Source organism: Varanus komodoensis, unplaced genomic scaffold, assembly GCF_004798865.1.
Source record: "Varanus komodoensis strain SLA01 unplaced genomic scaffold, ASM479886v1 scaffold2, whole genome shotgun sequence".
NCBI classification, from domain to species: Eukaryota; Metazoa; Chordata; class Lepidosauria; order Squamata; family Varanidae; genus Varanus; species Varanus komodoensis.
Genome location: NW_025335568.1, coordinates 40,596,490 through 40,615,727, shown reverse-complemented (window position 1 = coordinate 40,615,727; position 19,238 = coordinate 40,596,490). Strand labels below are relative to the sequence as shown.

Here is a 19,238-nt window from a genome sequence, read left to right as displayed (position 1 = left end):
CTGCTACTGATAAATCAGGCTTAACTGATAGAAGGTGCTCCTGGCCACTGAGTCCACCTGGAATTCCAGTGATAATTCAGGCTCCAAGAACACCCCAAGCTATGAACCCAGTCCTTTAAGGGGAGTGCAACCCTATCCAAAATAGGCAAGATGTCACCATCTGAACAGACAGTCCCCCCACCAATATTTTATTTTTATTTATTTATTAAAACATTTCTATGCCGCCCCTTGCCAAGGCCTCGGGGCGGCTTACAACATCGAATACAAAATACATTAAAACAATGACAATTAGAGAGACAATAGTATCTCTGTCTCGTCTGGATTAAGTTTCAGTTTATTGGCCCTTATCCAATCCATTATCAAGGCCATATCACAATTCAGAACATCTACTGTCACACCTGCGTCATATGAAAAAGAAAGGCAGAGCAGACATATCAGCCCACACGTTCTGGTGACTTCTCCAAGTGGTTTCCTGTAGATGTTGAAGAACATGGGGGTAAGATAGAGCGGTAACATGGGGGGTAACATGGGGGGACTCCATGGCACAGAGCGGTAATCCCCCAGCACCACCTTCTGAACATGGCTGGTCAAGTAGGAGCAGAGCCACTTGTCATGGAGACATGCCACCCAGCAAGCTTTGACGAGTGAAGCTCCTCCTTCACTTGCCATCCGGGATTTTCTAGACTCAGTTGTTGTGCTGGTTCCTCAGGCTGCATTTCTTCATTTCCAGCTTTACCTTCAGGCTCTTCACCCTCTCCCAACCAGAGAAGGAAGGGCCACTTGGCTCTGTGGAAAGGTATACTAAATCAAGGTGGTAGTGACTGTTTTCCTGTGCTCACCTAAGGCAATTTAGGAAGAATGACCACTTCAGGTTTGTGTCTTATATGTTTAATGGTCTTCTGGAAGTAGCAAGTGAATGCGTCATAAGGATGTTTAGTTCAACAACATTGCGTTGTCATTGCTGCTGCTGCTGCTCCTCTTCCAGAGACAGATGCTTGGGTGTTACAGCTGGTCTTGATCTCCATAATTTCCATGTGGAGATCCAGCTCTGACTGTGTTTCTATTGGGAAATGACTCCAGATGACTTCCTGAAAGGCTGTGCCTAAGTCCATCCTTTTCTGCTGTAAAGAGTAACACTTTTCAGGGTGCCACCCTCTCTTTTCTCACAATAGATGGAAAATGCATTGGGTTGCTTGTACTGGAGGAGCAAGTTGTTGGTAAACTTGACCAAAAGGATTGTTTGCTGGGGAAGCAGGGATAGACTGCTAGCTCAAACTGGACTACTTGTTTGGGATGCCCCAGGGTTTGGGAACCTTAAATTTCTTGAAGGTGGGGCTCTGCATGACTTGGGCATACTAGACACGATTACCTGTGCACTATAGGGCTCAAGGTGCTTCAAATACATTGCAAGGTGGCTTCTGTGATGCTTGTGTGGAGGGATCATGTGAGAAAAAGGCTGGTGAAGATCTGCCCTTCACCAATGGATCTGTGGGTCCCATGCTGTCGTCTGGGAAGCAAACTGACACGGCTCAAGTCCCTGCAGCAACTTTATCTGTTTTGGATGCTAATTCCTCCACATAGATAAGGCTCTTATGCAGGTGGATAGGTTAGAATTCCAGGGGCTAGGAGAACAAGGCTATCCATGGTGGAATATTTCATCAAAAAGGGGACAATGTAGCTATTGGTATGTACCTGTCATGCAAATCTGGAGCAATTTTATCACCACATCATGCTGAAAGATTGTACAATATGAAGTCTTCAAAGGCTTCAACATACTTTTTCAGTCAAATTCAGATTTCTTCCTGGGGGAATCCCTTAGAAAACATTACTGTAGGAGAGCGGAGGAAGGGCAACTTGAAGACACGGCTGAACACAACAACCCTGCAAGGCAGGTTGTGCAGAGAGTCTGTGACTGGTCCAAAGTCACCCAGTTGGCTCCATGGCTGAGTGGAGACTAGATCACCTGAGTCCCAGTCCCATTCTTAACCACTACATCATACAGGCTCTCAGTATGTGTACAGTTTGCTGTAAGTTTACATGGTAAGCTGTCAGTAAGTTTTCAGGATTACAAGCTCCTTTAAGGTTGCTGACCAGATAACGTATGGCTGGTTCACATGGGCAAGAAGAAACTACTGAAACCAATGAAGTCCTGAAAGACTATGGGAAGTAGAGGAGGAGACTAATGAGAAATGGAGAAGGGCACCTCAGTATTCAGGTTTTACTGCAGTGTTGGCACTTTGCGATAAATAAGTGGGTTTTGGGTTGCAGTTTGGGCACTTGGTCTCTAAAAGGTTCGCCATCACTGGTCTAGCCTAATATTTTTGACACTGACTGGTCAAAGCAAGAGTCTTTCCTAGTTTTACCTGCAGATGCCACAGACTGATCCTGGAACCATCTACATGTAAAGCATTTGCTCTAACACTAAGCCACAACCACTCCCCATGTAAAAAGAACTAGAAAGAATAATATTTCTAGAAGCGTATTACAGGATGAAAGAAGACACCACATGTCTTTGACTCATATGCCCAGACTAACAATCTTGTTTCTTTTTCTTGGTGTACAGGGGGCATATGAGGCAAACTAGTATTTTCATCTCTCTAGGTGGATAGCTGAGAGGAAGTTGAAACCATTTTTGTGTTTGCTTTTTATGAAATTGCATCTACTTTGATAATTCATTATAAATATGCCAGTTTCAAAAATGTGCTTTGATCTGGTTCTTTGGTAATTGAATTGCTCTCCTTTAAATTTCCGTCATTTAAAGTAATCTTTATTAAAACATTTTTGCCCCTAACTTCAAATATTGATTTGAGAAAAATATTTAGTGTGAAGAAAATAATTAACAAATCAGAGTATATTTGCTTAAACAGAGTCTGGTGATTCCAAAGTGGAAAATTGATTTCTGTGCTTCTCAAATTAACTGACAGTTAAATCTAACATTTTCAAAATCCAAGTGAATAGGTTTAGGCTCATTAATTTAATCAGGGCATGTCTAGACAGCTCTAATTCTGGGAATCAGCTACACTGGTTTATTTCTCTCCCACTCTAGTCTGCACATACATGGAATGTTAGATTGCACTGTGCTTTGATGGCCCATGAGCTGATTTCTTCGATTTATTTATTTCTTCCATTGTATCCCACCTGTCCTCTCAGGAGCTCACAGCAACCTTGTGAAGTATGTTGAGAGACACTACCTTAAGGTCCCCCAGTCAGCTGCAGGGCAATTTGGGGCTTGAACCCGGGCCTCTCTAGTGCTAGCCTTGCCACCTCTTGCCACCTGGTCATGCCTCCTTCTTCAGTGAGTGCAGAGCACCCTGGCAGGGCACCAGGCCACTCCCCACTCTTCTCTGTTGGGGGCTGTGATACAGAAATGGGAAGATGAAGCTGCAGCCCGGACAGGCCCAGAAGCAAAACAGTTTTTTCCACTGCAGTTCAGGAATTTCGAATCCAGACTGTCCTATTGTGCATCATCATTCATCAAGCCAGAGAGTCTGTGAGGCTTAGTAAGGATCTAGGCCACATCATCTTCATGTTGCAACCCTGTGTTTTTCCACCACTCCATACCTCTTTGTCCTTTTCACCAAAAAGATCTGTTAGGAGGAAATAACAGAATAGCTAGGCAATTTCAGTGGCAGGTAAGAAGCATCTGGAAGCATCTGGATATTCCCAGGTCTTGCAGAAGGCATCTACTGAATAGATACCCCACTGTAAATGATGTGACAGCTTTTCACAGAAGTATGGTCTAATGCAGGGGTGGGCGATTTGTGATGTTTTGGCTTGCAACTCCCATGATCTCGCATGAATGCTATGCTGGCTGGAGCTGATAGGAACTGTAGGCCAACACACCTGGAATGCGAAAAGTTGCCCACCCCTGGGCTACAAGTTGCCCACCCCTGGGCTACAAGGAAATAATTGCGTCAGGTCTGTGGCTGCAACCCAGGATCTGCTTCTGCTGATAAAAACATATGGAGCAGTTATTTCCTTGTGCAGCAGCTACGTATAAGGAAAAATAATATATCCAGAGAATCTTTTCTGCTATAGAAATCTCATCGTTGCAACGAAGTATGCATGCAAGGGCTTCTGCATCTGTGTGCCCAACTGCATGAGTGGTCCCTTCCCCTTTTGGCTTGCAGCCCTCTAGATTGTGGTCCAAAGCTCTTTGATGTAATGCAATATAAAGAGCTTTCTGTATTTTATTACACATTACACAACTGACACTTTACAATGTCAATTCCTGCCTATACTTGTGTACACATTTGCATCTGTGTTAATTGTTTAAATGATGAAGGGTCTTTTTAAGAAAGAAAAAAACTCCCTTCCTAACCGTACAATTAAAAACGATAGATTAACAGGCTTTTTGATGAGATGGAAATATGGAAAATGCCATGTTGTTTAAGTGGGATTTTATATTCGTCTACTGAAGTGAAGAAGGAGCTTTTGTAAAGAAAACCTTTCATCTTAAACATGCAGTGCTCCATCACAACATAATTACCCTAATTTGTATTCCGCAGTAGAAATAGCCCTTTTCTGCTTAAACAAATTAAGTAACAATCACCAAGCCTACATGCTCAGCATTTTTTCAGGTATGCTATTATCAGTCTAGGAACAGTCTAGTTATTCTTTTCAAATGAGTTTTCCAGAATTTTATCTGGTTAGGAAGACTTTGAGAAAGTAAACCTGTATATGTAAGCACGTCTTGGTTATTACCCAGTTTTAGATTTCTGTTTCATCTGAATATTTTTGCCCTGGTTGGCAAGAAATCATGAAACATATGTTTTATACTTTTTTGTTGATTTAGTAAGAACATTTTGCTCATTCTTTCCCATTACAAAAGAATTGCTCAAAGAATGGCTGAAGAATGGCTTGACCACCTAAACAACATCAAAAGCAACCATAAAATGCAAATATATTTTAAACAGGAAGTGCTGGTTTAGTAAAAGTTTGTGGTGGGTCTAATTTAGCAAGAAGATGAGGAGCACGCACGGCTGTTTAGAACAATACCGATTGGTTCTCCATGCTAAAACAATGACATGAGCCTGCTTAGCATGCTCCCTCAGTTCTGGTGGTTCAACATAGATCACTGCAAAGCGGTGCATCGTAAGTGGTTTCCATGGAGTGGGGTATCAGCAGAGCCTTTAAGAAGCGTGGTTGCTTCCAGAGGATGGCAAGATGGGGCACTGGTTAGGGTGTGAAGCTGCTCTCTTCTCACAAAGCTGGACAAACTCGTTCAACACTTTTACTATGTACAATTTACTTTCACCTTTTCTAACTGTTTTTTCAGTTCTCTTTCTTGACGTTTTCAGCAGAATGATTACAGCTAAAACAAATAGGAGCGACAATGTTGTTCTAGTTAGAGGTCTGGCAGGCAAAGGATAGCTTTCTTCACATTTACTATACTGCATGATCGGGAGTTTAACACAAGTAGTGACAAACGGAGGAGAGGGGAATTTATGAAAAAGACCACATTCTATCATTGCAGTTGGCTTTGGTTTCCCAGAAAGGGCTCATTCTTATCTCTCTAGCACCTGCAGTGATAATAGCAATCCTATACAATCTAGAGCAGGGGTCCTCAAACTTTTTCACCAGGGGGCCAGTTGAAAGGTGCCGGTGGTGCGCATGGGCCGGAAAGCTGGTGCCAGCAGCGTGCACAGGCCGGCGAGGGGGCGGGGTGCGCGGCGAGGGGAGGTGAGGGGAGGCGAGGCAGGGGCGGGCACGCACAGCGAGGTGGGCGCACGAGGCAGCGGCTTGCTCGCTGGGAGATTGTTTTCTCTGAGTAAGCAAACCGCTGTCTCCTTGCACGTGGGGCGAGATGGATGGGCGCGCGCACGGCAGGTCCAAATGGGCATGGCGGGCTGGATAAATGGGCATGGCGGGCCGGATCTGGCCCCTGGGCCGTAGTTTGAAGACCCATAATCTAGAGGTTGTCTCAGGCATGATAGAAAATGCAGGTTTCCCACCTCTGAGGTAAGAAATACCACCCTGACCTTGGAAGCCGCTGCCTGCTACTCTCTGAACTTGGAACTGGGCCTGCTGCTCTCCGAAGTTGGAAAAGTGGTCAAAAGGGGGGTTTCTGTGGGTGGGAAGGGGAGATGGGCAGGAAAGCCTGCCTAGTGAAAAATGTAAGGTGGATGGAAGGATGGGGAGGTGAGAGACAGGGCGGTGAAGATCACTCTGTGCTGCACGATCGGGAGCTTTTATAGAAGTATGTCCTAAATCTGCAATCCTTGCTTACCTGGGAGTGTCGGGGGGGGGGAGGTGTTTTCAATTAATTAAACCAGGTTGCTTAACTGCAACTATTGTTCTTTGAGTGGGCATCTGTGCATTCACACATCTGGGCTCTGCACCTGTGCACAGCCTGCTGTCGGGAAGATTTAACAGCAAAGAGCATTTTGTTGGGAACTGCTCCCCCACCTTGCTGTTTGTTATAAATAGGAGGCATTCTTGTCCATTCTCTCCCTTGATGTAGACAAAGCCAAATTAATAATGGATGATAAAATAAATTTGTATACAACACCAAGAGGGGTTGGTGGATAAGCAACCTGGTTTTCTTCTTCAGTCTCTGTGTATCACAGGCATGGGCAACCAGCAAACTTACCTCTGCTTGGATGGAAAACGACTGCTCTTCCAAAAGCACAGTTTGATCTGGCATGGAAGTCAAGCTTGTAGTACTTTGATGAAGGTTGATGGAATTGACTGTGTTGCTGCCTTGCAAATTTCCCATGTATGGATCCCAGCAAGTGGGGCATTTGATGTCACCATTGCTCCTGTTGTATGTGCCTTCTGATGAACTGGAAATTGGAGCCCTGGCGCTTCACAAGTCTGTGGTACAGTCTGCATCACCCAGACTGCTACTCTTTGACAGGAGACAGGCTGCCCCTTATTTCTGCCTCTGTAACAGACAAAGAGTGTTTATGAGTATTGGAACGACTCAGTTCTGGAGTTGTAAAATGCTAGTGCTTTATACATATCTAGAGTATGCAGTGTAGGCTCTGTTGGGCTGAATGACAAAGGAAACAGGCAGGCAACACAATGTCCTGGTTTAAATGAAAAGAAGAAGCGACCTTAGGAAGAGAGGGTCTGACACAGAAATTATGAAGCTTTTGACTTACCAGTATCTATCTCTTGGAACCTTCCTTCCTCATCAAATTCTAGCTTGCCTTTTCAGTTTAACTCAGGCCATAGTTGGAAATAAAATAATTGGTTATAAAGAGCAGTGGTGCAATTTGTTGTCTACTCCGTAACTCAGTTAATCAGATTTTCTTCCATTTGTTTCAACAGAATCAGTGGAATTAATCATCATATGTTCAACTACAGTAGACTCTCAGTTAACCAGCACCCATGAGGATTGGTAGTGCCAGATAAATGTAGTTTCTGGTTGCTTGAGTGTTACTATTAAAAATAGGCCTAATACTTTCTGTACCATACCCTTTCTGTACCATAGGCCCTTTCTGTACCATACCATAAATTATGTATTGACTTGATATTAATATTGAAATACAGTAATTAAAAGCAAATTAAGACCAATAAAGACAAACTTCTACTTTCTGAGACTGAGCCTTAATGATGAACTGACAGTAAATTCTGCCATGAGCACTGGACGACTCTCATCTTTCTGAAGCCTCCTGCACGTTTCCGTCTTCTTGCGGGTAAGCGCTCAGCATTTATGCTTACTTGGGATCTCTTTCGGCAGGCTTGGGTTGAACTCAAAATTGGAATAACAACAGATCCCAATGAATGGTATGCTTACACATGATGAACTGACTGGAGTGGGAGACAAACATGTGGGCTCACTCACAGTGCAGCGCGGTGTGCAGGCACAGCATGCAGATGCGATGCACCAAGTTTAAACTTACATTTCCGCTGGAAACTGATTTTATCTTAATTTTTATTTAAAGTATTATTTCTTTGATTTTTTTGCTGGATGCTTGAGAGTGCCGGTTGCTTAAAGGTAAAGGTTTCCCCTTGACATTAAGTCCAGTCATGCCTGACGCTAGGGGGCAGTGCTCATCTCCATTTCCTAGCCGAGGGAGCCAGTGTTTGTCCACAGTCTCTGTGGTCATGTGGCCGGCATGACTAAACACTGAAGTGCACGGAATGCTGTTACCTGCCCACTGAAGTGGTACCTTTTCATCTACTTGCATTTGCATGCTTTCGAACTGCAAGGTTGGCAGGAGCTGGGATGGAACAACGGGAACTCACCCCATTGTGCAGATTCGAACTGGCAACCTTTTGATCTACCATGCCAGCAGCACAGCGGTTTAAACCACTGCGCCACCTGCAGTCTTTAAGCCTGTTGCTTAAGTCCTGGTTAACCGAGAGTCCGTACTTTGGCTTAGCTGGTCTGAAGTATTTGGAGTTATACCAGCATTACACACTATTTCATAAGCTTGCCCATTTACTTGTCCTCTTATAACAATTCTTCTTAGAGCCTGACCTGAGAATCTCTTAGGCAAGCAGATGTGCTTAGAACTGAGCACAATTACTGGGAAATCAGTGCACCTCCTGACCTGTGGCACTTCAAGCTAATCAAAATGCCCTCCCTGTGCAGTGTGCTTGGAGGTGTGGAATGCATGCAGTCTTGCTCATATTTTCTACAGCTTGCGAAGCACACAGTGTCTTCCTGTATAGCAATCTTTCCACATTATACGTAGTTCATACACAGGTGTGGCATAGGTTCTAGGGAACGTAATACTGCTGTTTTAGAAAGACTGCATCACCAGAATCATTAAAATTCAATATTTTCTTGTTTTAGTCATAGTGAGAGAATTTCAATCACAAGGGCTCTGTGGCCATGGATCTAAGTGATACAGTTGCCCACTATCCCATTGGATAGTGTCTGTACTATCATTTGTGACTAGGGATGTACAGGTTTTGTTAAATCTGTTTCACCGGTGTCTCATGGATTGTTCAACAACTCTCCTTCCATCATCTGCTCATTGATAGAACTGGATTACTTTTAGAGATGTACAAGAGTGCACTAATGTGCATCAGTGCAAATCCATATCAGTACTAGTTTGCACTTGCATTTATTTTTAGTTGATATAATTATTATTACATTTATACCCTTCCTAGTTTTTCTCTTGCGAGGTACTCAATGCAGCTTACCTGGTCCTCCTCCTCCTCTCCATTTTATCCTCACTACAACTCTGTAAAGTACATGTAAGCTAAGCTGAGAGTTAGTGACCAGCCAAAGTCATCAAGTGAACTTCAAAGCAGTATGAAGGCTAGAACCTGGATCTCAGATGTCTTAGTTCATCCACCAGACCGTAGAGACTCCACATTTGCACTGTTTCCTTATCTGGACAGAGATAACCCACATACAATAATCCATGCTTTTGTAGCTTCTCATTTGCATTGTTACACTCCATTATACATGGGGTCGCCTTCAAAAATGATCTGGAAACTCCAGCTGGTCCAAAATAGGTGGTATCCTGTTAGCAGGCTGATATAATTATATCATCCTTGTGCTTTATGATCTTCACTGCTTGCCAGTCTATTTCCAGGCCGATTTCAAAATGCTGATATTAACTCACAAAGCCCTAAATGGCTTGGAACTGAACAATAATCCTAACCCTCTCCCCTCATCTCTGTGTTTACACAAACACCTGTCCTGACCCTAAGATCATTCCCAGGGACCTTTCTCCAGGTGTCTCCACCAAATGAGAGGTGGTCCATGATAATAAGGAGAAAGGCTTTTCAGTGGTGGCACCCTGGTTGTGGAATCACTTGCCCAAAGAAGCTCACTTGGCATTTACAGTGTGATATTTTGCAGATTCTGTATTTTCCTAAGATTTTTAGCACTTCAGTATTTTTAACATGTTACTGCAGTTTTAGATCTTTGCATTGTCACTGGCTTTGATCTTGGTTATGCCTTTAGTTTCCTTCGGTTTTCAATGAATGATTTTATTATGTTTTACTATGTTACACTATTTTATGGTTTTAAGCTTTGTTTTGAAAATCGCTTACAGTACTTCTACTAATGGGTGATATAAAATTATGTTTTCATTCATTCATTTTTTGGAATCGGTAATGCACAGAGAAAATTTAGTGGCTGGATGATTTTAAATTCTATTCCTTTAGATAAAATAAAAAGTAGTGACACTCAGTAAAACCACCCCTTCCTATTTCAGGAATGACTCACCACTTTAGGAATGATCTTTCTTTCCTGAAAACATTTTCAAAACTGCACACTACCTTCTCCAGTACTATAGTAAATCTCATCTAAATGTAAAAAGCAAGGGAACAAAATCAGTGTTAAAACCTAATCCCGGTAATTTTTCCTGCTTCTCTTACAAACCACCCATACAAGTCTTGAAGCATCTGATAGGGTGTTTATGCTGCATTAATCATGGCATTATTTCCTGGTACTGCAATCTTGCTCTACATTAAGCCTTCTTAACTCTGATGGAATTCAATGGGATTTAGATTGGGACTACTGGGAGTAGGATGGTGCCCTATGGAACTAGGCTGATCAGCTTTTGTAACCTGGTGCCCTCCAAATATATAGGACTGCAACTCCCATCATTCCCAGTCAGCATAGGCCATCAAGTTGGGGTGGGCTCTGTTTGTTAGGAAGGGTAGTGTGTAATACTTTCTTCCTCCTCTTTTCAGTCTTAATAAGCTCCTTCCATGCGTAAAGTGTCTCTGTTCCTTGCAAGGAAGGAAAAATGACTTGGGTCAGCCTGTTTCCTTCTTCATCAAGCTTTTTAGTCTCCTATCCAGCTGGTTGCAGACATTCTGGTTGCAGCCTTCTTTCTCTGTCTCTGTAATCCTAGTCAGTTTCCCTTGGCCCCAGTGGGGTGCTTCTTTTGATGTCGCCCTGCAGGTGGTTGCCTATGTATAAAATGGGGCCTGCAAACAGAAACCCTTATGCTGAGCAAATGAAAACAGGGAGAGATGAGGCCATTGTGCCTCTGCGCCTCATATATATGGGAGACCCTGACGTCAGTGCTGAAGGATTTTGTTGTGTAATGTAATAAGCCTGCACAGAGAGGGTAAAGATATATAATTTGGATGCTGCCTCTCTTCTCTGCCAACTGATAGGTTGTAAAAACATTTAACAGGAAGAATAAAAGTTGGATCCAAGATATATGTGGTATTTTTCATTGGATGATTAGTTTTGACATGAAGTTACTGTATGAGTTGGCCTTAGAGGACAAACATTTATTTTAGCTTGAATTACTCTTTATGAGCACTGGCTCCTGCAGCTGGGGCATTTTAAAAAATACTGCATGAAAAAGATAAAGCAATGTGATTTTAATTTATTCTTACTGATCAGCTAAGTGAAGAGACATAAAAATCACTGTAACTTGACTTTGACATTCTGAGTTGAAAATCAGATCCTGATGCTACTCATATCTGCAGCACATAATGACAAGTGCTTGGATACATATATATAAAAACCCAGCACAGATGCGAATATATATAGGCTGTGCTGAAAGTGGAAGTGGATTACAAATGTCCTACTTTACAATGATAATTTAAGAGCTGCCAGAGGTCTGTTCTCTGAATGGTTCTCAGTTTGAATGGTTGTCTAGTCCAAGGCAAAGAACCATAAGAATGAGAGATCGGAGGTGCCGTAGTGATTAAAGTATTGGATTGGGACATGGGAAATGCAGGTTCTGGTCCCCGTTTGGTCATGAAGTTTACTAGGTGACACTGGGCCTGTCGTTGACTTTCAGCCTACCCACATCACGTGATTGTTATAACCAGAAAAAGAAGTGAGAGATGGAAGGTTCATTGCAAGAGGAAAAATGTGGAATATAAATGTAATAATAAATAAATGCAATAAATAAGGTGGAGTAGAACCCTTGAACTGATGCCTCAACAGCTAGCATCTGAACAGCAGTCTGAGAAGGCACCTAAGTCACCCAGTCAGTCTTCCCTAGAGATGTATTTTATTTCTCCTTTAAGTATAGTAGCTGTTTCAAAATGTGTATCTATATAGATTAAAAATTAGCACATGCAAATTTTATGCAAATTGTACGCTCTTTTATCCTAAGCTTCACCAGAGACCCTGAATTCATCTCAGCCCATGACAATTCCATTTCACATCATGCCAAGAATCCTGCACATGCAAGCTAACTAGGATCCAGGGCTTCCAAGAAGTCTGCAGGCTGAATGGCTGACACTTTTAACTCCATGCTACCTCTACACCTAGATGACTGTAGCCAGTCATGTAGTGTCATTTGACTGGCATTCCCTCATTCCAGCTGCACACTGGCAATTTCAGGGTAACTTCCTGAAATAGGGCTGATCCCCTAGCAATACTGGCTAAACTTGTCTTTCAGCATCATATACCCAAATCAAGCTTTCCAATGGAAATAGTTTCTGGCAGATGCTGATCACCTCACCAATACATACCAGGACCTATTCATAATTAATTCGGACTCCACATTTGTCACTGAATTAATTAAAAGTTAGCTACTACTTGTGATTAATGCATACACTGGAATATGCTTGTACTGGAACTGGTTTCTTACACATCTACCATTCCACCATAGTACCTACAATCTACTATGTACAGGCTGCCTAATTAGCACATCCTGTCATGGACATGGATATTTTTAATTTCTTTATGGCTTAGAACACAGAAATAAATCCCATTTTATGTGAGGAAGAAACAGGCATCATCATCAAGAGCCACTAAGGTGTTGTGGTTAAGGGTGGAGGACTTCAGGGAACTCGGGCAATCTGGGTTCTAGTTCTCACTTAGCCATGGAGTTCATTGAGTGACTTTGGGCCAGTCACAGACTCTGAGCCAGCCTACCTCACAGGGTTGTTCTTGTGGGGATAAGATTGAGAGGAGAAGGAGAATTATGTAAGCCACCCTGAATTTCCTGAAAAGAAAAACGGTGTGATATAAATATAATACATAAATAAATAATCTCAACTGGTGTTCAGAACAGGACAAATTTGGGATATTTGTCACACCTTGCACACAAAGATGGAATCTGGCTGAAATCTGATGCTAAAGCATTTTGACTAAGGTAAGCCTAATAAATTCTCAATACACAGTTCTGAAAACTTGGGAGATAGCATAACTGTGTTTTTCATAGAAAGTGTTTTTTGTTGATTTAATTAACTCTGACGTTGAAGAATGATGGTGCCAGCAGCAGAAGGTAGTAGTTTGGTTTTCCCACATTGCAGCTACTTAAACCAGTCCCACTTGGAAGTGTGTTTTGGAAAGCGAGCACTGATGACTTCGCAAGAAAAAAATCAACTGCATGTTGAAAATCAGTGTTCTATGTATGCAATCCTTTAAAAGATCATTGGGTATCATCTCTGTAGCAAATTTTTTTGTGATAAATCTGTATTGTTTTTATCCAACCAAATCTTGGTATCTCAATGTCATAAAGATTCATACCAAGGAAAATAATCCTTGGCTTGCCATATATCCTAAAATTCAATTTTATGGAATTCTAACTACATCTGAAAATGACTTCAAACTCTTGAGGTGCTTTATATTTCTTTGCATCTTATGTTTCTTTCATGATGGATGTAAAGAAGTAAAGAAAGATCTCAGGCAGTTTCTTATCTAAGGAGCTTATCTAGCCTCAGCAAGGCTGCTGTATTATGCACTTCTGTATCATTTTGGAACCAAAATTTCTGCTGGTTATTACCTATAAAGCCCTAAACGGCTTGGGACCAAGATCCCTAAAGGAACACCTTTTTCCTTATATGCCTTCCCACACCCTAAGATCCGCAGCAGAGGCCCTCCTCTGGGAACCCTCTTTGAAAGAGGTTAGGAGACAGAGTACTCAGAGGAGAGCTTTCTCTGAGGTGGTGCCCCAACTATGGAATGCGCTCCCTAGAGAGGTCTGCCTGGCGCCATCATTATATGCTTTTCGGCACCAGGTCAAGACCTTTTTATTTGACCAATATTTTAACATATAGTAATTTCAATTGTGTAAGACTTATTTGTTTTAAATAGAGTAGGTTTATGCTCAGTGTGGAACAGTTAACTTATTTTATTGAGGATTGAAATGATCTTGTAAGCCATCCAGAGACAACAGTGATGGACGGCCTACAAATTTTCAAAATAAATAAATAAATTTCAGGAAGAGAATGACAGATTACAGGGATATGAACAGGGAGGGTAAGCACTCGCTTTAGGGAAGGGAGAAGGAAAATAATGGGTAGCCAGTAGCCAAGAGAAAACGTTCTCTAGGCAATACAATAATATTACTCTTGATTTATTTGGAGTAATTTGGCATATTTTCCTGTTATACTTACACGAGCTTTATATGTGTAGACATATATATACTAAAATGTTAGAAAGAGATTAGAAAACTGGGAGGGAAATGTTTGGCTGAATGCTAATCTATACATGCCAGTTTGACCTAATTGTCCTCATTATTCAAATCTAAAAGGTGAACGAACTCAAGAAAATTATATTTCTATCTCTTGTGGTCTTTCTCCTTGAGTTCTGCATTCACCTATTATTTTGTCCTTGATTGCCCTGATTGCAGGATAACTGGCCTACAGTTTCACAGGGTCAGTCAGTTTGCCCTTTAAAAAATATTGACACAACATCAGCTCAGGATACCTCGTGCTGAGAAGTGGCGTACTGCTTGAATGCTGTTTGCCTTGCAGGCATTAACCTTTAAGGACTGAGTGACTCTGAAATCTATTTATGATGGGGAAAGCACTTTGCTTTCAGTGTAAAATAAAGATCACAACTGCTGCAGACCTAAACTATTGCTTTTGTTATTTTTTCCTTAGGAGCGGACCCACTGTTTTCCTATTTAGTGCTAGGATATTCAGATATAGGTATGACTAGCAAAGAACTGATTTGGCAGGTGGCAAAACCTTATCAAGGGCAACTGTGTGAGACATTTTTAGTTTCCTCAATTTATCCATATGGTATCTAAAGTAATGTGTACACTTTATGGGGATTTCCTTGTGGGCTTTTATGAAATTGTTCTTAAGAGATTTCTTTACATAAAAGGTAAGCATCTTTAATGTAACACAGAGGGGAGTCCAGAGGGCAAGTTGTTCTTAGCCCCGTAACTGGATCCCTGTACATATCCAAGAATATATCCAAGAATGCTTTTCTTTATCATCATATATATAAATAAATAAGGTGTGTGCTATGAGGTGGACATTTTGAAGGGTGGTTATGGATTTTGTGGCATAAACATTTTGCTGAGAATCTTCTGGGTGCACACACATTTTTAATGGTGATAAGAAAGAAGAGGGATATGAATCATTATTTCTTTTTGAGAGGGGGAAGAGTAAAAAGGGGGAAATAAAACAAGATGTAGCTATATAAATTTTAATGTATCAGGGTCGATGCATGGATATTAAATATGTTTGAACATGCATATGAAAATAAAGCTTTCTAAGAATTATACATAACCTTCAACAAAAGCAAATTAAATATCCATATAAGTATCTATTCACAAACATGCTACTTGTTGAAAGTGTTGTAAAGTCATGCAATCCATTGCACTGTAGGGCAATATTTATTCTTTCAGTCTTTTGGCTGTCAAAAGGGCATAGAGAACCCGTTTGTGCTGGCCATACATTAACTTGCAGGAATCAGGTAGATAAATGAAGAGTGTTCCGATACAAGTTTTATCCGAACAATAACCTCTTCCCTCTAAGGGGCAATTATTGGGTTTTGCAAACACATATGGATAAAGGAAACATTAACTGTGTTACCCTTCTAGCAGTTAGCTGACTCAGACAAGAAGGGATGGGTGTGAACCCCAATCAGGGCATTTCACTGTACAGATTTTTTTTTTTTAGGTAACTGTATGTACCCTTTGAAATGTTAAGGATACATACAAAATCTGGCATTCTTTTGCATACATTTCACCTGTGTGATTAAAAAATGGTTTACTGCTTCGCTTCTATCTAATATATTTTTGCCTTTCAGTCTCCACCACACAATATTTTGCTGGTGCTATGACTGAAGTAAGGTAAGGGAGAGAAAACAGTGTGTGTGTGTGGGGGGGGGGGGGATAAAGGAAAACACAGGAAGTATCTGTAAGTAAGGAGTGCTGAGCATCAGTTCAGTGGTAATATACTACAAGGTAAAAATCCAGTGGTTAACAGTGAAGTCCCATACATATTTAGGTGAGAATAATAATGCAGAGAATTGGTCTGCACATAACAAACCACTGTGGCTTACTTTACCTGTGAGGGCCACTGCACAGTGCTGGGTGACCACCAAGTTTACATGGTGCCCATGGACACCCAGCTTGCCATATTGTGCAAGCCCGAGTGGCAAGGATTGTTTGAGGAGGTCAGCCTCCAAATGACCCTAAAACAAGTCATGAATTTGAGGGTTGTTTAACTTTCAAACAACCCCTGCTATTTGCATACACGCAACATGGAAAGCCAGAGCAAACCAGTTGCATGGCACCTGCAGCTCTTGGCATGATGTAATGTAAATTAAACAATGGTGGATTGTCAGATCATGCGAGCCAATTCTATCAGTCACACTGTTTATTTATTATTTAGATTTATATCCTGTCTTTTTGCTTGTTTAAAGAACTCAAAGCAGCTCACATAATTCTCCTGCTGCTGCTCTCAAACTTATCCTCACAACAACCCTTCAAGGTAGGGTGGGCTGAGAGTCTATGACTGGCCCAAAGTCATCCAGGTATCTCTTTGGCTTAGCAGGGACTAGAATCCACTGGAAATAAAGTCACAGTGCCAGCAATTAGCTATGATGGAAGGTTTAAAATCTACCCATCTACCTGGCAGGATTGTACAGAAGGTGAATGAGATGTGGTGTTACAAAGCTGCGTGATTTGGCAGTGGTAGGTAGAGATGGACTGGCCTTCTCTAGGCTAATCACATGTTAGTCATTGCATTATTAAACATATGTCTTTTTAGGTAGCTGGGAGTTGATGATTAAAGACTCCCTTCTAATTCTGAAAGCTTCCTCTATGATTTTTCAGGGAATTTGACAGTATTGGTAGGGGCCTGTATTCTGTTGCATGGCAGAAAATATGTAATGATGGGGAGAAGACGCAAGCAGTTGTTATCCTCTCTGACTTCTGTGTACACATTTTCCACTGACTGTGGTATCACTGTTCCAGTGAACCTTTGAAGCTAACAGAAAGCTGGTAAAACACATCTGTTTTGCTACCCTTTAGCAATCTGGCTAGAACTACTTGTGCCTTTTCCATCTGTACACTCTGCAAGTGAGGAGATTGTCCTGCAAGATTAATCTTTAATTTCTGGAAAGTTCCATACTGCATGTCAGTGAAGGCTAGCTATAAAAACACTTACCTGAGCAGGAACCATATTGGATAAGAGATGTTCCAACAAGTTTACTCAGAAGTTTATGCCAATGCATCCAATGTGTTTTAGGATGCAATTCTGTGCAGTTTAAGACACAAAAGCCCTACGATGCGTTGTATAACTTTTTTCGGTCGAAACATATACAGGACACTCTATCTTTCTCCAGTAGAACCTTTTTGAGCCTGTTGTACTTGTGTTGAAGTACAACTTCCAGCATCCCCAGACGAGGATGCTGGGAGTTCTAGTGTCAAGACACCTGGAGAGCACCAGATTGGGGCTAGCTGCTTTCGTCATTGTATTTAGGGCTGCAGCAACAGTGCAACTCCGATCCCATGAACGTTACTCGGGATTCCCGTTGTTTAGAATTTCACGCCGGATTTCGCACGCAAAGGATTCCAGGAGGCGTGACCTGTGCAAGGACGGAGGGCCGCACCGACTGTGCGTTCCCACCCACCTCCGGCCCGTTCCCGGGCGCGAATCTTCCGCAACTCCTTATTTTCCCCCTTCCCGGCGCGGTGGAAGCCCTGCCGAGGCGCTCGAGCAGAAGCGCGAGCGCGGGCCCGGGCGGGAGGGGGCCGTGGGCGCCCGTAACCGGGAAGGAGCGGGTTTTGATTGGTCGAGAAGGCGAGAGGTGAAAGGGCGGCCCAGTCCGCCGAGCAGAGCTCGCAGGCGAAGGCAGCGGGGCCGAGAATGATGGCGGCAGCGGCTTCCTTGTGCCGGGCTGGCGTGTGGCAGCAGCGGCAGCAACACCGACTTCTGAGGCGGCTGATCGTGGCGCGACCGGTGAGGCGCTTCGCTGGAGGGTCTGAAGGCGTTGGGCCGGGCGGGCCGGGCCGGGCCGGGCCGGTGGACTCGAGCGGCACTCACCGGAGCAGCGTGGGAGGGAGGCTTGCTCTCCCTGGAGAGCGTTCCGGATTGCTCAGCCGGCGATCGGGGTATCTGCTTGGAGAGGCTGCCCCCTGCTCGGTTCTAGCCTTGGCTGGCCTTTCAGCCCCCTGACACAGAATTCACGTGACCTAACTGGGCCTATGCGCTGGGCGAAGGGGCGTTGTGTGCATGTGTAGTGCCGCAGATGGTACGAGTGTCTGCTCCTGCCTTTGCCTGTATGCCGCTTGCCTTCAGATTTGGAACTGTTGTCTCGCATCCGCGTGGAGAGCTGTGAGGAAGACAGAATCATGTTAGTGGCCTCTGCCGGTAGGTGTAATGGGCAGGGATACGTGTCAGTACGACATGTGTTTGCCCCAAGGAACCAGACGGCTATGTCCGCTCCTCCCCCTTGCATTTGAGGACTGCGCCCGTTTATGGCACGTGAAGAAGGGGCTTTTGTGATGCTCCCCTTTAGTAAAGCATGACAGCTGGTGCAAAGAAAACCTTGCATAAGAGGTCCGTAAGTGCGTTGGCGTATGGGTTTGTGTGTGTGTGTGTGTGTGAGAGAGAGTCAGACAGGCAGAGACAGAGCGATTATGAGAGTTGCCTAAATGTATTTATGCAAGTTTGAAACTTCACCATAGTGCATGTTTGGCTCTCCAGTATGGTCTGATTGTAAGTATGTTTATGTATATACTGTTACCACAAGCAGTGCTGTTAGCATTTATATTTACTTTGTATATGACTTAATCTATATTAATTCAGAAAATGACAGTAGATACTAGTGTATATATGTACATTTGTGGGAAATCATATCCTTGAAGACTCACATGCATGTTTCTGGCTCTCTTCTGACAGTGGAGCTTGTGCAGAGCTGACCATGCAAGCACCGTTTTGTAGCGCTTAACTGTGGCTAGATTGGAAGGGGCTATCATTAGTTTAAGCTCTAAGACTGTTTTTTAATGCATCCGAATTATTTCTCCTTGTTGCTTATTCCTTATCTTCTGCTACTTGAAAATTCAATTAATCATCAAGAGTTACCATGCATTTTTGTTTTTGATCATGCAAACTCAGCCAGCATTGCTCATTCAGACATCAAACTTTTGATGCTTGTA

The 19,238-nt window shown here is 42.8% G+C and overlaps 1 protein-coding gene and 1 long non-coding RNA gene across 4 annotated transcripts in view; one reads left to right on the top strand and one right to left on the bottom strand.

The window, feature by feature from the left end:
* Nucleotides 1-264: 264 nt before the first annotated feature.
* Nucleotides 265-17,704, bottom strand: LOC123023221. The gene is made up of 3 exons (XR_006414679.1): nt 17,245-17,704; nt 6,593-6,886; nt 265-3,587 (listed from the first exon to the last, which is right to left on the bottom strand). It is a non-coding gene; the product is annotated as an uncharacterized LOC123023221 (long non-coding RNA).
* Nucleotides 17,705-17,821: 117 nt separating this feature from the next.
* Nucleotides 17,822-19,238, top strand: part of PCCA (propionyl-CoA carboxylase subunit alpha) — a 357,755-nt gene continuing 356,338 nt past the window's right edge. Inside the window, exon 1 of one of the 3 annotated variants that reach the window (XR_006414646.1) lies at nt 17,822-18,039. Coding sequence is in view for 1 of the 3 variants with exons in the window: in XM_044429576.1 (XP_044285511.1) it covers nt 17,947-18,039 (93 nt within the window). In the remaining 2 variants the exon portion in view is untranslated. Of the gene's footprint in view, nt 18,040-18,155; nt 18,451-19,238 lie in introns of those variants that run through there. The other 2 variants (XM_044429576.1, XM_044429577.1) reach the window with 2 other exon arrangements.